Here is a 13,904-nt window from a genome sequence, read left to right on the forward strand (position 1 = left end):
AGATCGACCAGCTGCCTTCTGCATGCCCCCCACTGGGGATGTGCCCGCAACCAAGGTACATGTCCTTGACGGGAATCGAACCTGGGACCGTTCAGTCCGCAGGCCAACACTATCCACTGAGCCAAACCAGTTCAGCTTGTAGCAATATCTTTACAGACACAGCTCCTAAGGCAATGGAGACTAAGGAGAAAATAAACAAATGGGACTACACCAAAATAAAAAGGTTCTGCACAGCAAAAGAAACCATCAACAAAACAAGAAAGCCCACTGAATGGGAGAACATATTTGCCAATGATATTTCAGATAAGGGTTTAATCTCCAAATTTTACAGAGAATTAATTCTTTAAACCTCATTACTACCCCACATTGCAATATCACTTTACCATGTGCTGCTAATATTTTAATGATCTTTTAACAGCATTTTATAGCTCGATTTCTTGTTTTCCAAACTAGAAAATATGCTTTCTGCAAAGGAGTGCACACCCTCTTTTTCTTCTAATACTTTCTTCAGCAGTGAAAACAATGCTATTTTGCACAATAGACTCACTACATCAATATTGTTGTGTGCCTACTGACTGATCACTTATAGGATATGCAATACTAGCATCTGGGTGGATGTAGAATCTGAGGGAGACTGGACAGCCATAGGAAGCTATGAAAGAAGGCTTCAGAAACTTCGATGGGTTCTTCTTTTCTTTATAAATTCCCCCCAAAGACTTTTAGCCTGTGTTCTTACCTGGAATACTGAGCCAAATTATGATGGCAGGCAGTCCTCATCCCTACAAAACTTTGCCTACAAATGAAAGACACATACGTGGTGTTGAGGAGCAGAAACCAACGAAATCCTTCTCCACATGGGTCTTGTGGACACCATCATCCTTCAAGTCCTCTGGAGACTCTGCAGAGCTGTCTGCTGAGGCCACTGGAGAGTCACTGACCCATACCTCCCCAGGGTTTGCTGAGGGGACACCACCTGTTATATTCCTCACTGCTAAGCCCCTGCTAGCAATCCTTTGACAACTAAATAAATAGGATGCCCTTAATGAAGGTGTTCTAATTAATTGCACACACACACACACACACACACACACACACACACACACACACACACACAGTAAAGGCCTAACACAACATTATCTCTACTCCCATTTAACAGGATGTCAATAAATAGCAACTACCATCTAGACCTGAAATGTACCCATCGATCAGGGAGCGTAATGGTGCTATAAAACACTATTGACCATTCCTAAGTAACCAGTTTTTGGTTTAATGACAGTAAAATAACATTGCAATGTCAAGGAAGGAAATATCTGCTTAATTCAATAACAGGCATAGGATTCTAAAACAATTTTTTCCTTTCCTTTCCCATTGCTACTTATCCCTTCTAAGCCATTCCCCAAGTGATATAAATATATTAAAGTGATATAAATATATTAAAGTTTGAATTAAAATATAAGAAAAATGTCATAATTATTTGTTGTTGTTTTTGTTGATTGAGGTATAATTTACATACAGTAAAATTCACTTTTAATTGAGTTTATTGTGGTAACATTGGTTCACAAAACCATGCAGGTTTCAAGTGTACAACTCAACAAAACGTCATTAGCACATTGCATTGTGCTCCCATTGCCCCAAGCAAAGTCTCTTTGCCCACCTCCACCTACCCCCACCCCCTTTCCCTCTGCCCATCACCACACTATTGTCTGTATCTATGTGTTATATAATATTTTTATTTTTTTCTTAATCACTTCACCTTCTTTCATCCAGCCAGAGCTAATAAATTTTTGATTCATAAATGTTGAAATTGAAGTCATTTATATGTTACAATTTTAATAGTTCCACATAAAGTTAATTTAGAGTTAGCATTAATATCATCATCACTTGCTATGGTCCACTGAGAATGAATAGCATTTATATTTATTTGTATATCAATTTCTCTGTTGTTGTCACTAGGTATTCTTCCCAAAGAAGTATATTAGGTATAATTGCAAGTAAGGTGGGTTCAGTGTTATTTTCACTAGATATAAAACACCCAGGCAAACCGTGCATGATACACACCTCCCTGACCTCTCTACCCCATCAGAACTCAGCACCTCTGCAGGCCTGGACGATGGTGACCTTGGGCTTGTCCTTTAGATGGCAGCAGTTGCGATTGTTGAAAATCTGGAATATGGTGTCATAAGGCTGCACATCTGGGTTTTCATCGCTATGCTGAGTCCCACAGATTGTATCCCAGAGGCCATGAGACATGAACAGCAAGTATGTACTATATGAGGTCCTGTGCTCTGGGCGAGTGGCAAATCTCTTTAGCACTAACTCCATGGCCTGAGGAGAGTAAACCTTTAAACATCAGCTCATAATACCTGCCCTTTCTACCACTGAAGGTTTGTGGAATAGAAAGAATAAGTGGCGAATGCCTTGCACTTTCCAGCGACCAATTTATGGAAGGTTCTCAGAAGTGGCCATTGTTATTGTTATTTTGCTGTTATTGCTGTTAATGTCATAGTTACTAGAATATGTCTGCCAAATATTTCACAATACGCATAATACAGTAATTATTATTTTAACCATTCATAAGTACAATTGAGTTGCATTAAATATATTCACATTATTCTATAAACATCACCATATCTAACCTTTTTCATCATCCCCAACATCTCTATACCCATTAAACAATAACTTCCCCTTATCCCCATATCTAGGTAAGCTTTTTTCTATTTTTTTTTCTAGGAATTTGTAAATTCTAGTTATATCAGAAAGCAAAATTATATAATAGTTTTCCTTCTATGTCTAACTTATTTCAGTAAACATAATGTTTCTAAGGCCCATTCATATATCAAAATGTCATTCCTTTTTACAGCTGAGTGATATATCTTTTATCCATTCATTTGTTGATGGACAGTGGGTTGTATCCACCTTTTAGCTATTGTGATTAGTGCTGCTGTGAACAATGGTGTACACATATCTGTTCAAATCCCTGCTTTCAATTATTTTGGATATATAACTAGGAATATATATTGATGGGTTGTACAGTAGTATAACATTTTGAGAACTGCCAAACTGTTTTCAACACTGACTACCATTTTACATCTCTACCAGCAATGCAGAAATTAGGGTTCTAATTTCACCACATCCTTACCAATAGCGGTGATTATGTGTGTGTGTGTGCATGTGTGTGTGTGTGTGTGTGCGTGTATATTCCTAGTAGCCAACCTAATAGGTGTGCAGTGTTATCTCATTGTTCTTTTGACTTGAACTCCGCTAATAGCTGAACATCTTTTCATGTCCTTTTCAGCCATTTGTATCTCCTCTTTGGAGGAAGGACTATTCAAATCCTTAGCGTACTTTTGAATTGGGTTGTTTGTATTTGTGTTGTTGTTGTTGAGTTTTAGAAGTGTTTTATCTATTCTGAATATTAGTCCATTATCAGATATAAGATAATCATTGTGCTCCATTCAATATATTATATTTTTACTTTATTGATTGTATTCTTTAAAGCACAAAAGTTTGGTGTTTGTTTTCTTTGTTTTGTTTTTTGATAAAATCCATTTTATCTACTTTTTTTTTTTTAATCATATTTTATTGATTTTTACAGCAAGGAAGGGAGACTTTTTTTAAATCATATTTTATTGATTTTTACAGCAAGGAAGGGAGAGGGAGAGTTAGAAACATCGATGAGAGAGAAACATCGATCAGCTGCCTCCTGCACACCCCCTACTGGGGATGTGCCCACAACCAAAGTACATGCCCTTGACCGGAATCGAACTTGGGACCCTTCAGTCCACAGGCCGACGCTCTATCCACTGAGCCAAACTGGTTAAGGCTACTTTTTTCTTTTATTGACTATTTTTTGGGAGTGAAATTCCATGAGTTGTTTCCAAATCTGATGTCATGAAGATTTTCTCCAATGTTTTCTATTAACAGTTTTATTATGTTAGCTCTTAAGTGTATACCTTTGATTCATTTTGAGTTAATTGTACATGTGGTGTAAGGTAAGGGTCCAAAATTTTCCTTTTGCATGTTTATATCCAGTTTCCAGTACTATTTGTCGAAAGACTATACTCTCTCTTTTCAATAATCTTGGCAACCTTGTCAAAAATCAATGAACTGTATGTATGAAGTTTATTTCTGGATGCTCTATCACATTCCATTGATCCATATGTTTGTCCTTATACAATATTGTTTAATTACTGTAGCTTTATAGTACATTTCAAATTTGAGAAGAATCAGCCCTCCAACTTTATTCTTTTGTAAAATAGCTTTGGCTATTTGGGCCTCCTTTCAATTCCATATAATTTGATGATTGGCTTTTCTAGTTCTAAAAAAGTTAAGGTGTTGGAATTTTGATAAGTGTTATGTTGCATCTGTAGACCACTTTGTGTAGTATCAACATCTTAAAAATATTGTTATGAAAATGGGTTCTATTTTCACTTATTTATATCTTTCTTAATTTCTTTTATAAAATATTTTATAGTTTTCAGTGTACAAGTCTTTCACCTCCTTTGTTAGATTTATTTCTAAGCATATAATTATTTTTGGTGCTATTGTAGATGAAATTGCTTTTCCAATTTTCTTTTCAGGTATTGATTGCCGGTGTATAGAAACAACACTAATGTTTGTGTGTGTTGATCTCGTATCCTGCAAATTTGCTGAATTTGTTGATTAGCGCTAAGAGATTTCTTGTGAAGTCTTTGGGAGTTTCTCTATGTAGAATATGTCATCTGTGAATGGAGATCATTTTACCTCTTCATTTACAATTTGGATATTTTTAATTTATCTTCCTTATTTAATAGCTCTGTTTAGAACTTCTATTACAATGTTAAATAGCATCAGTGAAAACAGTTACCCTTGCATTTTTCCTGATTTTGGCAGGAAAGATTTCAGGCTTTTACCAAGGAGTATGATATTAGTGTTTTTCATAAGTACCCTTTATCATGCTGAGAAAAATTTTTCTTTATTTCTAGTTTTCTGAAAGAATATTGGATTTTGTCATATGGAATTTTATGCATCAGTTGACATTGTCATGTTTTATTCCCCCTTCATTCTATTATATGATGTATTACACTGATTAATTTATTTTTAAAAAAATATTTTTTTATTGATTTTGGAGAGGAAAGGAGAAGGAGAGAGAGATAGAAACATCAATGATGAGATAATCATTGATCAGCTGCTTCCTGCAAGCTCCTTGCTGGGGATCAAGCCCATAACCCAGGCATGTACCCTGACTAGGGATCGCACCATAACATCCTGGTTCATAGGTCAATGCTCAACCACTGAGCAACACCATCTGGGAAATATTTCTTATGTTGAAACACCCTTACATTATTGGGAAAACTTCTTCTTGGTCAGGGTGAATATACTTTTAATTCCATTCAATATTACTTTGTTGAGAATTTTTACATTTTTATTCATAAAGGATAGTACCATGTAATTTTTTTTCTTGTGATGTCTTTATCTAGTTTTAGTATCAGGGTAATTCTGGCCTTATAAAATATGTTAGGAACTGTTTCTTTCTCTTCATTTTTTTCAGAGTTTGAAACAGACTGGTGTTAATTCTTCTTTCCTAAAGCAAAACATTTGGATTTGGCACAGTGAAGACATGAGAAATATTTCTAAGCTATCTAGCTTAAAAAAAAGAGAGAGTAAAGAAAACAATGACCCTTTGCTTTTGTAGAAGAGATGACATCTTTGTTCTATCATTATTGAAAAATAAAAAAGAGTAATATATTTTAAGTGAAGGGAAGGGCAAGTGGCCAGAGAAATGGCTTTAAAACATGTGTAAATCAAGTAGGTAAAAAAAAAAGGAGGAGAAAACTGCTTTTAATTTTTTTTCCCAAGAGCTTTCTTCAACTACAAGGACCTACTGTCAATGACCAACATAAAGGTTTTTGTCTTTTATTTAAGTAGAAAGATTAGAATAAAGTTTTAAAAATTATTTCTGTAGAACTAAATTACTAAGCTATAATAGAAGACTATTTCAGACTAAGAGTAAGATATGGTCTAGACATGAAGCAAAGAAGTGGCGGGGGGGGGGGGGGGATTTTGCAGGGACAAAGCCAAGGAGAACAGAGGGAGCAGGTCAGCCTCTTCTGTGGAAAATGAATGAGAGCCTAAGCCCTAAGGTGAGGAGCTATTAAGTAAAGAGTTGATGAGTCATCCATTACTTGACAAGTGAATAAAAAAGCAACTCGTAAGTGCCAAGCTGCAAGGGCAAGTTGAGGCACCTTTTAAACAAAATTGAGGAATCTTACCTGAAGAAGATCCCAACTTGGAAGCAAGAGTGGAATCTCTCTTGCAGATATAGCATTTCAGTAATTGGCTGGTGTGGGACTCTTTGGGAATCGCCAAGTCAGTCAAGTCACAGGCTTTGTTTACAGTTGTACCATTTTCCTTTTTTGATCTCCTCTTGGTTTAGCACCTTTTCTCTTAGGACATCATCCAGCAAATTATTGTGTCTTCAGATACTGAATTAACGAATATTTTTCTTTTTTCATTTGGGCTCTTATCTGTTGGGAACACAGAAAGGTTGAGACTTATAAACGACTTAACCCATTGTATGCCATAAGCATCTATAGATGCAAGCGGGGGACCTTCCCCACACACCACACGCATATATATATTCCCCTAAGTGGCAGCCCTGATCAACTTTAAAATCATTTTTCTTGAGAAATTTCAGCTGAAAATATTCAAGCACACCTGAATTGTGAGTGATATATTTATTTTTAAAATATATAAATTAAATTCAAAATATCGTGGCATGTGGAGATGGTTTCCGCTTTGGACCAGTGGCAGTTAACTGATTAGGAAACATCACGGTTACCTCAATAACTGGGACACTCCTTTTCCTATATTCCCCTATTACAGGTTAGGTGTTCCAAGGAATGGATTACCTACAGTATCCAAGATCACTTTTAGTCTCTCTAAGCCCATAGATGCCCACTCCCAGAATTCTAACCCAGCTATGTCAAAACAAGGCTGTACTTGTGCAAATCGTTCTTCTTGTTTTGCTTTGGTGAGCTATAGGCAGGACTTAAAGGAACTTTGCCTGTGCTATTGCTTTGATGATTATGTTCACGGAAATCAGAATCAATATGGTCACATTCACGTCATTTTTACTTCTCTTATTTAGGGACAATAGCCCATGGTGCTCTTGTCATGCAGATTAACTCAATCATGTTTGGATATTTGAGCATTCAGGGAAGATCCACAAAAGAACCTCAGAAAATGAGGACACACCTTCCTGGCATTTAATTCTCCCTCTGAAACAGCAGAAAAACCCAGCTAACGTATGGATTCTACCTCAAAACCTGAAAGAGTATTGATTGGGGATGAAGGCTCCTTCCTTTCTTTTCTAGCTAAATATTGCTCACAAAAACTATACAGAATCCAATAAAAATACTGAGTCAATTTTATCCCCCAAATATACCTCTTAAAGATGCTAAGATAGGGTATGTGGCAGAACAGATGCAATCAATAAAAGCTACAGGAGCTGTCAAGAAGTAAGACCACCCCTCTTCCCACTGAATTTATGGCTACCAACTGGCAGACACCAGCTCAATCCAACATGTGGACTAATTTCATCTAAGGGTTATACCTAGCCTTGTTATATGCACATTGTAATACATTAGCATGCTAATCAACATACCCAGGCCATGATTAGAAATGGAAAGCCCATATAAGGACACAAAATAGCCAACAAAGCTCCTCTGAGAAATCACTCCTTTCCCTGGAAAGGTCCCTGATAGTCCTCTCTTTAGTTGAATATCCTTCCTGTGGATTAGCCCACTCCCTGTCTCAACTGCTTCACTAATAAACTCACTGTCACTTTAAACTCTAGGCTGGCTTCTGTTTGAATTCTCTCCTGCAGAAGCCAAAACCCCTACAGTGGGTTGTGAACCCTCAGTTCTCCAGAATGCTTTTATCCCTCCTCCCGCTCCCCTTCCTGCCTGCAGACCCCCTGCATCAATACAACCTGATAAAACAAAAGGAAACATTACCAGCCATGGCCTCCGTGTCTCTTTTTAGGAGGTAGGAAAAAAATATTCAGGGCAATCAGGACCTTTCTGTTGGGCAGGACAGGCTCTCATGCTCACATCTTGAGACAACTATTGCATTGCACATGTAAGTTACTATATATATATATATATATATATAGAGAGAGAGAGAGAGAGAGAGATGCTATTTTTCTCTCTTTTAATGAGACTGATATTATTTATCAGGGTATTTTCTTATGAAAGAATAAGGTATCATTCTGTACATTGCCTTTCTATTTTGGAGAACTTCCCTTTGCTGAAGTTTTTTTAGTTTAATGTACTCTCACTTGATTATTTTTGCGTTTGTTGCATGTGCTTTTGGTGTTGTTGAGGCAGGCCACCTCAAGATATCTCTCAAATCATATTGATAATTTTAAATTTAAATCACTTGAAAAACAGCCAAAGTTAAAGGAGCTCTCTAACTCATTTCTATCTCTTTAAATGTAGGCAATAAATGCATGAAATAGGTGACCTATCTGTGCCTGACAGCTGAGACAACCTTATTAACTAATTAGAGGCCTGGTGCACCAATTTGTGCACTGGTGGGGTCCCTATGCCTGGCCTGTGGGGATCAGGCCAAAACCAACTCTCCAACATCCCCTGAGGGATCCCGGATTGCGAGAGGGTGCAGGCCAGGCCGAGGGACCCCACCAGTGCACAAAGCTGTGAACTGGGCCTCTAATATGCATATAAGATCTTTGTTTAACCTCTTCCCGCACTCCCCCCTTCCCCCTTCCCTCTGAGATTCATCAGTCTGTTCAATGTTTTCATGCCTGTGGTTTCTGCTCCTGCATTGAGTGTCTGCCCCCTGGTGGTCAGTGTACATCATAGCTATTGGTCAGATGGTCGAGTGGTCAGCTGGTTGGCCAATTGTTTAGGCTTTATATATATAAATTATTAAATCCAGAGTCAAATGGTCTGTAAACAAACCTTGTAAGGTCTTTACTAATTGACTATCTAAACTCAATCCTTGCTTCGATTCCTTTCTTTTGAGCACTAACTTTTTTTGTCCTGTCAATTTCTCACAAATTTACCATTTCTCTCTCTAAAAAGTATCACAGGTGTCCAGTTTGACCATTCCTTTGAACCTCATTTTATGATCTGATCATCATATTGTGATTCTCCTGCGTACAAATATTTAATTGTGTGTTTTTTCTGTTAATCTAGTTTTGTGTCAATATTATTAGTCTAACCATAAGAACTAAAAAGAAGGGTAGAAGGTGGGAATTCTCTTATTCAACGACAGTGTCATATCCAAAGAGTCGTTGCCAAAATCAATGTCAATGAGCTTTTTCCGTACATTTTCTTCTAGGAGTTTAGTTTGATAGTTTCAAGTCTTGCATGTAAATCTAATCCATTTTGAGTTAATTTTTGTGAATGGTGTAAGATAGGAATTCAATTTCATTCTTTTGCATATGAATATCTAGTTTCCCTATACATTTACTTAATTATTTTTGCTTAACCATTTGTATTTTTATTGAACTTTTCTGAATTTTTTAAAATTTACGTCCAGTTATGACAATTAAATGGGAAGCCACAATTACAATTCACAAACTATAGCCAGAATAATAACACACAGCTTATCAGGAATGACATCAAACTCTTTCCGTTATATTCATTCAAAAGATTCCACGGCACAAGTGTCAAATATGAGCACTGCCACTTTTTTCTTGGAAGGAGGAAGGCCACTTATTCTGGAAGTACTTTACGATTTCAGGAAGTGGTTTTGATACCACAAGTTACAGTAAGCGAAACCATAACAAACTCAGAGGGCATGGTTTTGTGAGGCCAGCGGCTACTTGCCTGGAAGACTGTCCTTGTACCTAGTGAATGGCCTGTCAGCCTCAGCTCTCTGAGTCTTCCCAGGTGTTGAAAGAGGAAACAGACTTTCCTGCACAGAGGGCAAAAAATTCTGTAGAGCAGAGTGAGTGTTTGCTGTGTTTTCAACCCTCTCCCCACCTAGAAGCAAGTTCTCAAGCATTTGGTCACATGACCCTCTATCGCAATGACCTTTTCCTACACATTTATTAAAGAGACTGTCCTTTCCTATTGAGTATTATTGATTCCCCTTTCAAATGTTAGTTGACCACACCTACCTGGGTTTTTGTTTCTGTTTCATTGACCTGTGTCTGTTTTTACGCCAGTGACATACAGTTTTTATTACTACAGCTTTGAAATATAGTTTAAAATCAGGAAGTGTAATCCCTCCAGCTTTGTTCTTTCTCAAGATTGCTTTGGCTACTTAAGATATTTTGTTAATTAAACTCTTAAATTAAAGGGATTAATATCCAAAATATATAAGAAACTCATAGAATTCAATAGCAACAATACAAAAATATGATTTTAAAATAGGCAAAGGAGCAAAAATGACAGTTTTTCCAAAAATACCATATATATTGTCTGATGTATATAAAAAGGTCTTTGATGATACTAATCCTCAGAGAAATGCAAATCAAAACCACAATGAGATATCACCTCACATCTGCTAGAATGGCCATTATCAAAATGACAAGAGATAACATGTAGAGAAAAGCCTGCATGTGGGGAAAAGAAAACCCTTGTGCACTGTTAATGGGAATGTAAATTGGTACAGCACTCTGGAAAACAGCATGGAAGTTTCTAAAAAACAACAAAACAAAACAAAACAAAACAAAACAAAAACTATCATGTGATTTAGCAACCACATTCCTGGGTATATATCTGAAGGAAATGAAATTACTATCCCCAAAAGATATCTGTACCACCATATTTATTGTAACATTATTTCCAATAGCCACACATGGAAATCACCTGTATCCTTCAATAGTTAAATGGATTAAAAATATCATATATATAATTCATCCATGAAAAAGAAGGAAATTCTGCTATTTGAGACAAAATTGGATAAACCCTGGGGGCATTATGCTAAGTAAAATAAATGTCAGACAGAAAAAAAGCAATAAAGCAAATATTGTGTATGCTCTCACTTGAATATGAAATCTAAAAATGCTGAACTCATAGAAATAGAGAGTAGATTGTTAGTTACCAGGTTTTAGGGGGTTGGAGAAATGAGGTACAAACTTCCAGTTATATGATAAATATACTGTACAACATAGTAGCTATAGTTAACAGTACTGTATAGGATACTTGAAAGTTGCTGATCTTAAACATTCTTACCACAAAAGAATAAAGAGAGAGAGAGATGCCTGGTCGGTGTGGCTTAGTGGTTGAGCATGGACCTATGAACCAAGAGGTCAAGGTTGATTTCCGGTCAGGGACATATCCAGGTTTCAAGCTCAATCCCCAGGACGGAGCGTGCAGGAGGCTCCAATTAATGATTCTCTCTCATCATTGATGTTTCCATCTCTCCCTCTCTCTCCCTCTCTGAATTCAATAAAAATATATATTTTTAGAAAAGAATGATAACTATGTGAAGTGATGGATGTTAGCTAAACTTATTGTGGTAATTATTTCACGACATATACATATATCAAATCAATATGTGCACAACCTAGACTTATACAATGTTATATGTCAATTTATATCTCAATAAAGCTAGGAAAAAATAAAGTAGCAGAATTAAACATTGACCTGGGAGATTTCTAAACTGAAAATGAAATCAGTCGATTTTGTTGCAAGTTCCCAAGCCCATGGACACCTCCTCTCAGCTTTGGTCGGCAGCTAGCCAGCCACCACAGGCAGAGAGAGACTCCAAGAAGCGCCTGCACAGAGCCTTTCTGCTCCAAACCTTCCCCAAACTAAAGCCTCTTATCATTCAGAGGGTCATTTTCACCTGCGAGAAGACAGACTCACTAGTAAGTGACTTCTCTAGCCAGTTGAACAGGTTGTTGTCTCTTATGAGGCCCATGAAACAATTTCTGTTATTCATCTCTTCCACTCATACATATTCTAGTTATTATAAAAAATAAATTCTATGATGTCCTGTAGCTCCATTTGCAACTTTAATGAAAAGGGCTATAAAAAGACTACAAAATAATGTTTGCCCTTGTCTTCTGTCTGTATTTTAGCAGTAAAACACCAAAACAATTATGAAAACAACTATAAGATGAGGTCTTTAGATAGGCCCGGTACATGGCACCATAGATGACTAGGAATGCCTCTATAGACACAAAATGATTTGATGGCTCCAAAGACCACTTATCACACAAGATCAAGTTCAATAATTATCTGTCTGTTATTAGTCATTGGCATTCTCTTTAATCATAGCCCAGTGTTCTTATGCCAAATTTCGGAATCAATAAACTAAGGGCTATTAGAGAATGTAAAAAGCCATTGGCCAGTGAATTATGATATTTTTGTATACTAACCCTAGTTTTTCAACTTTCCAGCTCAGTGACCGTGAACAAATAAGTTAATCTTTCTGAGTCCCGTTTGGTAAATTATAAACAGGGGTATTCCATGTACCACCGATCATGGAGTTTTTGTAAAAAGCTAATCAGGTGCTTTATAGCTGGCAAGATTTAGCAAATAAAAATGCATGAATCCTGGTTAAAAATGTCACAAATATTTTCTGAGACACATTTATCTAAATATTTGTGTTGCCAGAGGATTGGGTTGATGGGATGCCCCCATTGCTAGTGGGAGTGGGGTGGCTCTTGTGATATCTTCGGAAAAGAAATTTTCTAAGACTCACATAGGAGAATGAATGGTTTTTATTTGCACAGAGTTACATCCTCAGTTGGTAAAGTCCCATTGTCTTTAAATCAGTCCTGAAAAAGGTGTTGTTGGGACTCCAGCAGAGCCAAAAGCAGGGCCGTGACCAGAGTTTCCGTTCCATGGTGGAGCTGAGTCCAATGCAGCATCAGGGTAGTTATTATCCATTGGTTCATTGTGTGGAGTCCACATGGCTGTGAGCCATGTGGGCCAATGCAGGGGAGTGAGCCCCCTGCAACAGGAGTCCCACGAGAGCAAGAGGATCGAGGGAAAGAAAGCAAGAGAGAGAACTGCCTTTGTCCAGGAGTTTAAATATCACATCTTCCCGAGTTTGCAGTAGCCGTGCCTATCTTGGCCACTGACAGGTAAGCATCTTCCCAGGTCACCCAGGCCTTACTGGGCATGCGTCTATAGTCCAGTCCCTTCCCCCACGGGTCTGCGGACAATAGGCTTGGAGAGTGTTAACTGCAGCTTCCTGGCAACGCTGTATAAATGACATGCCTGCATTACCTATTTTCCCCTTTCCTCCTTCCCTGTTAATAATAACCAGATAAGATTATTAATGGCATCATTTGGATCTTCTTTATATTAAAAAGTTTATATGTTATCTAACCGAAATTTAAATTTAACTGTTTTCCAGTAAGACTATTAATATTTTGGGCCAGACAATACTTTGTTGTAGGGAGCTGTCCTGTGTATTGTAGAATGTTCAGCAGCATTGCTTGCTTCTACCCACTGGGTTCCAGTAACACTGCCCCCACAATGACTTCCAAAAATGTCTTCAGACTTTATAAAATTCGGCCCCCTCCCCGACCCTCACTTCTAGATTTTGAGTTAGATATAATGGGTAAAGTGTCTGCTCTCTCACAAGTTGTGTTACATTTGGCTTAGCCGCAGTTGCTTTAACATTACAATAGCAATAATAATATGATTGCGTGGGTTAAGTGAGAAAGCTTGTTTAATACACATTTATATAGTGCCTTATAAAATTATTTCAATTTTTTATTAATTTACTATACAGGATGAATATGAGGTGGGTGACTTTAAGTTCATTTTATAGATGAGAAAACTAAGGCACAGAGAGGTTAAATAATTGGCCCACGTCCACACAGAGCCATAATTCAAACCCAGTTGGTCTGAAAGCAAAACCTGGTTCTTCATTATGCCAGGCTGCCTCTCAGACACAGGGCATGGATTGTGTGGCAGGTGTCTGGCACA

The 13,904-nt window shown here is 37.3% G+C and overlaps 1 protein-coding gene across 1 annotated transcript in view; it reads right to left on the reverse strand.

Annotated features, from left to right (window-relative positions):
* LOC106726185 (caspase-13-like) overlaps positions 1-2,322 on the reverse strand; it is a 17,264-nt gene extending 14,942 nt beyond the window's left edge. Inside the window, exons 1-2 of the mRNA XM_014540154.1 lie at positions 2,094-2,322; positions 815-973 (exon numbers count right to left, since the gene is read on the reverse strand). Of these exons, the coding sequence (XP_014395640.1) occupies positions 815-973; positions 2,094-2,322 (388 nt within the window). The remainder of the gene's footprint in view (positions 1-814; positions 974-2,093) is intronic.
* Positions 2,323-13,904: the final 11,582 nt, after the last annotated feature.

Source organism: Myotis brandtii, unplaced genomic scaffold, assembly GCF_000412655.1.
Source record: "Myotis brandtii unplaced genomic scaffold, ASM41265v1 scaffold105, whole genome shotgun sequence".
In the NCBI taxonomy this organism is placed as follows: domain Eukaryota; kingdom Metazoa; phylum Chordata; class Mammalia; order Chiroptera; family Vespertilionidae; genus Myotis; species Myotis brandtii.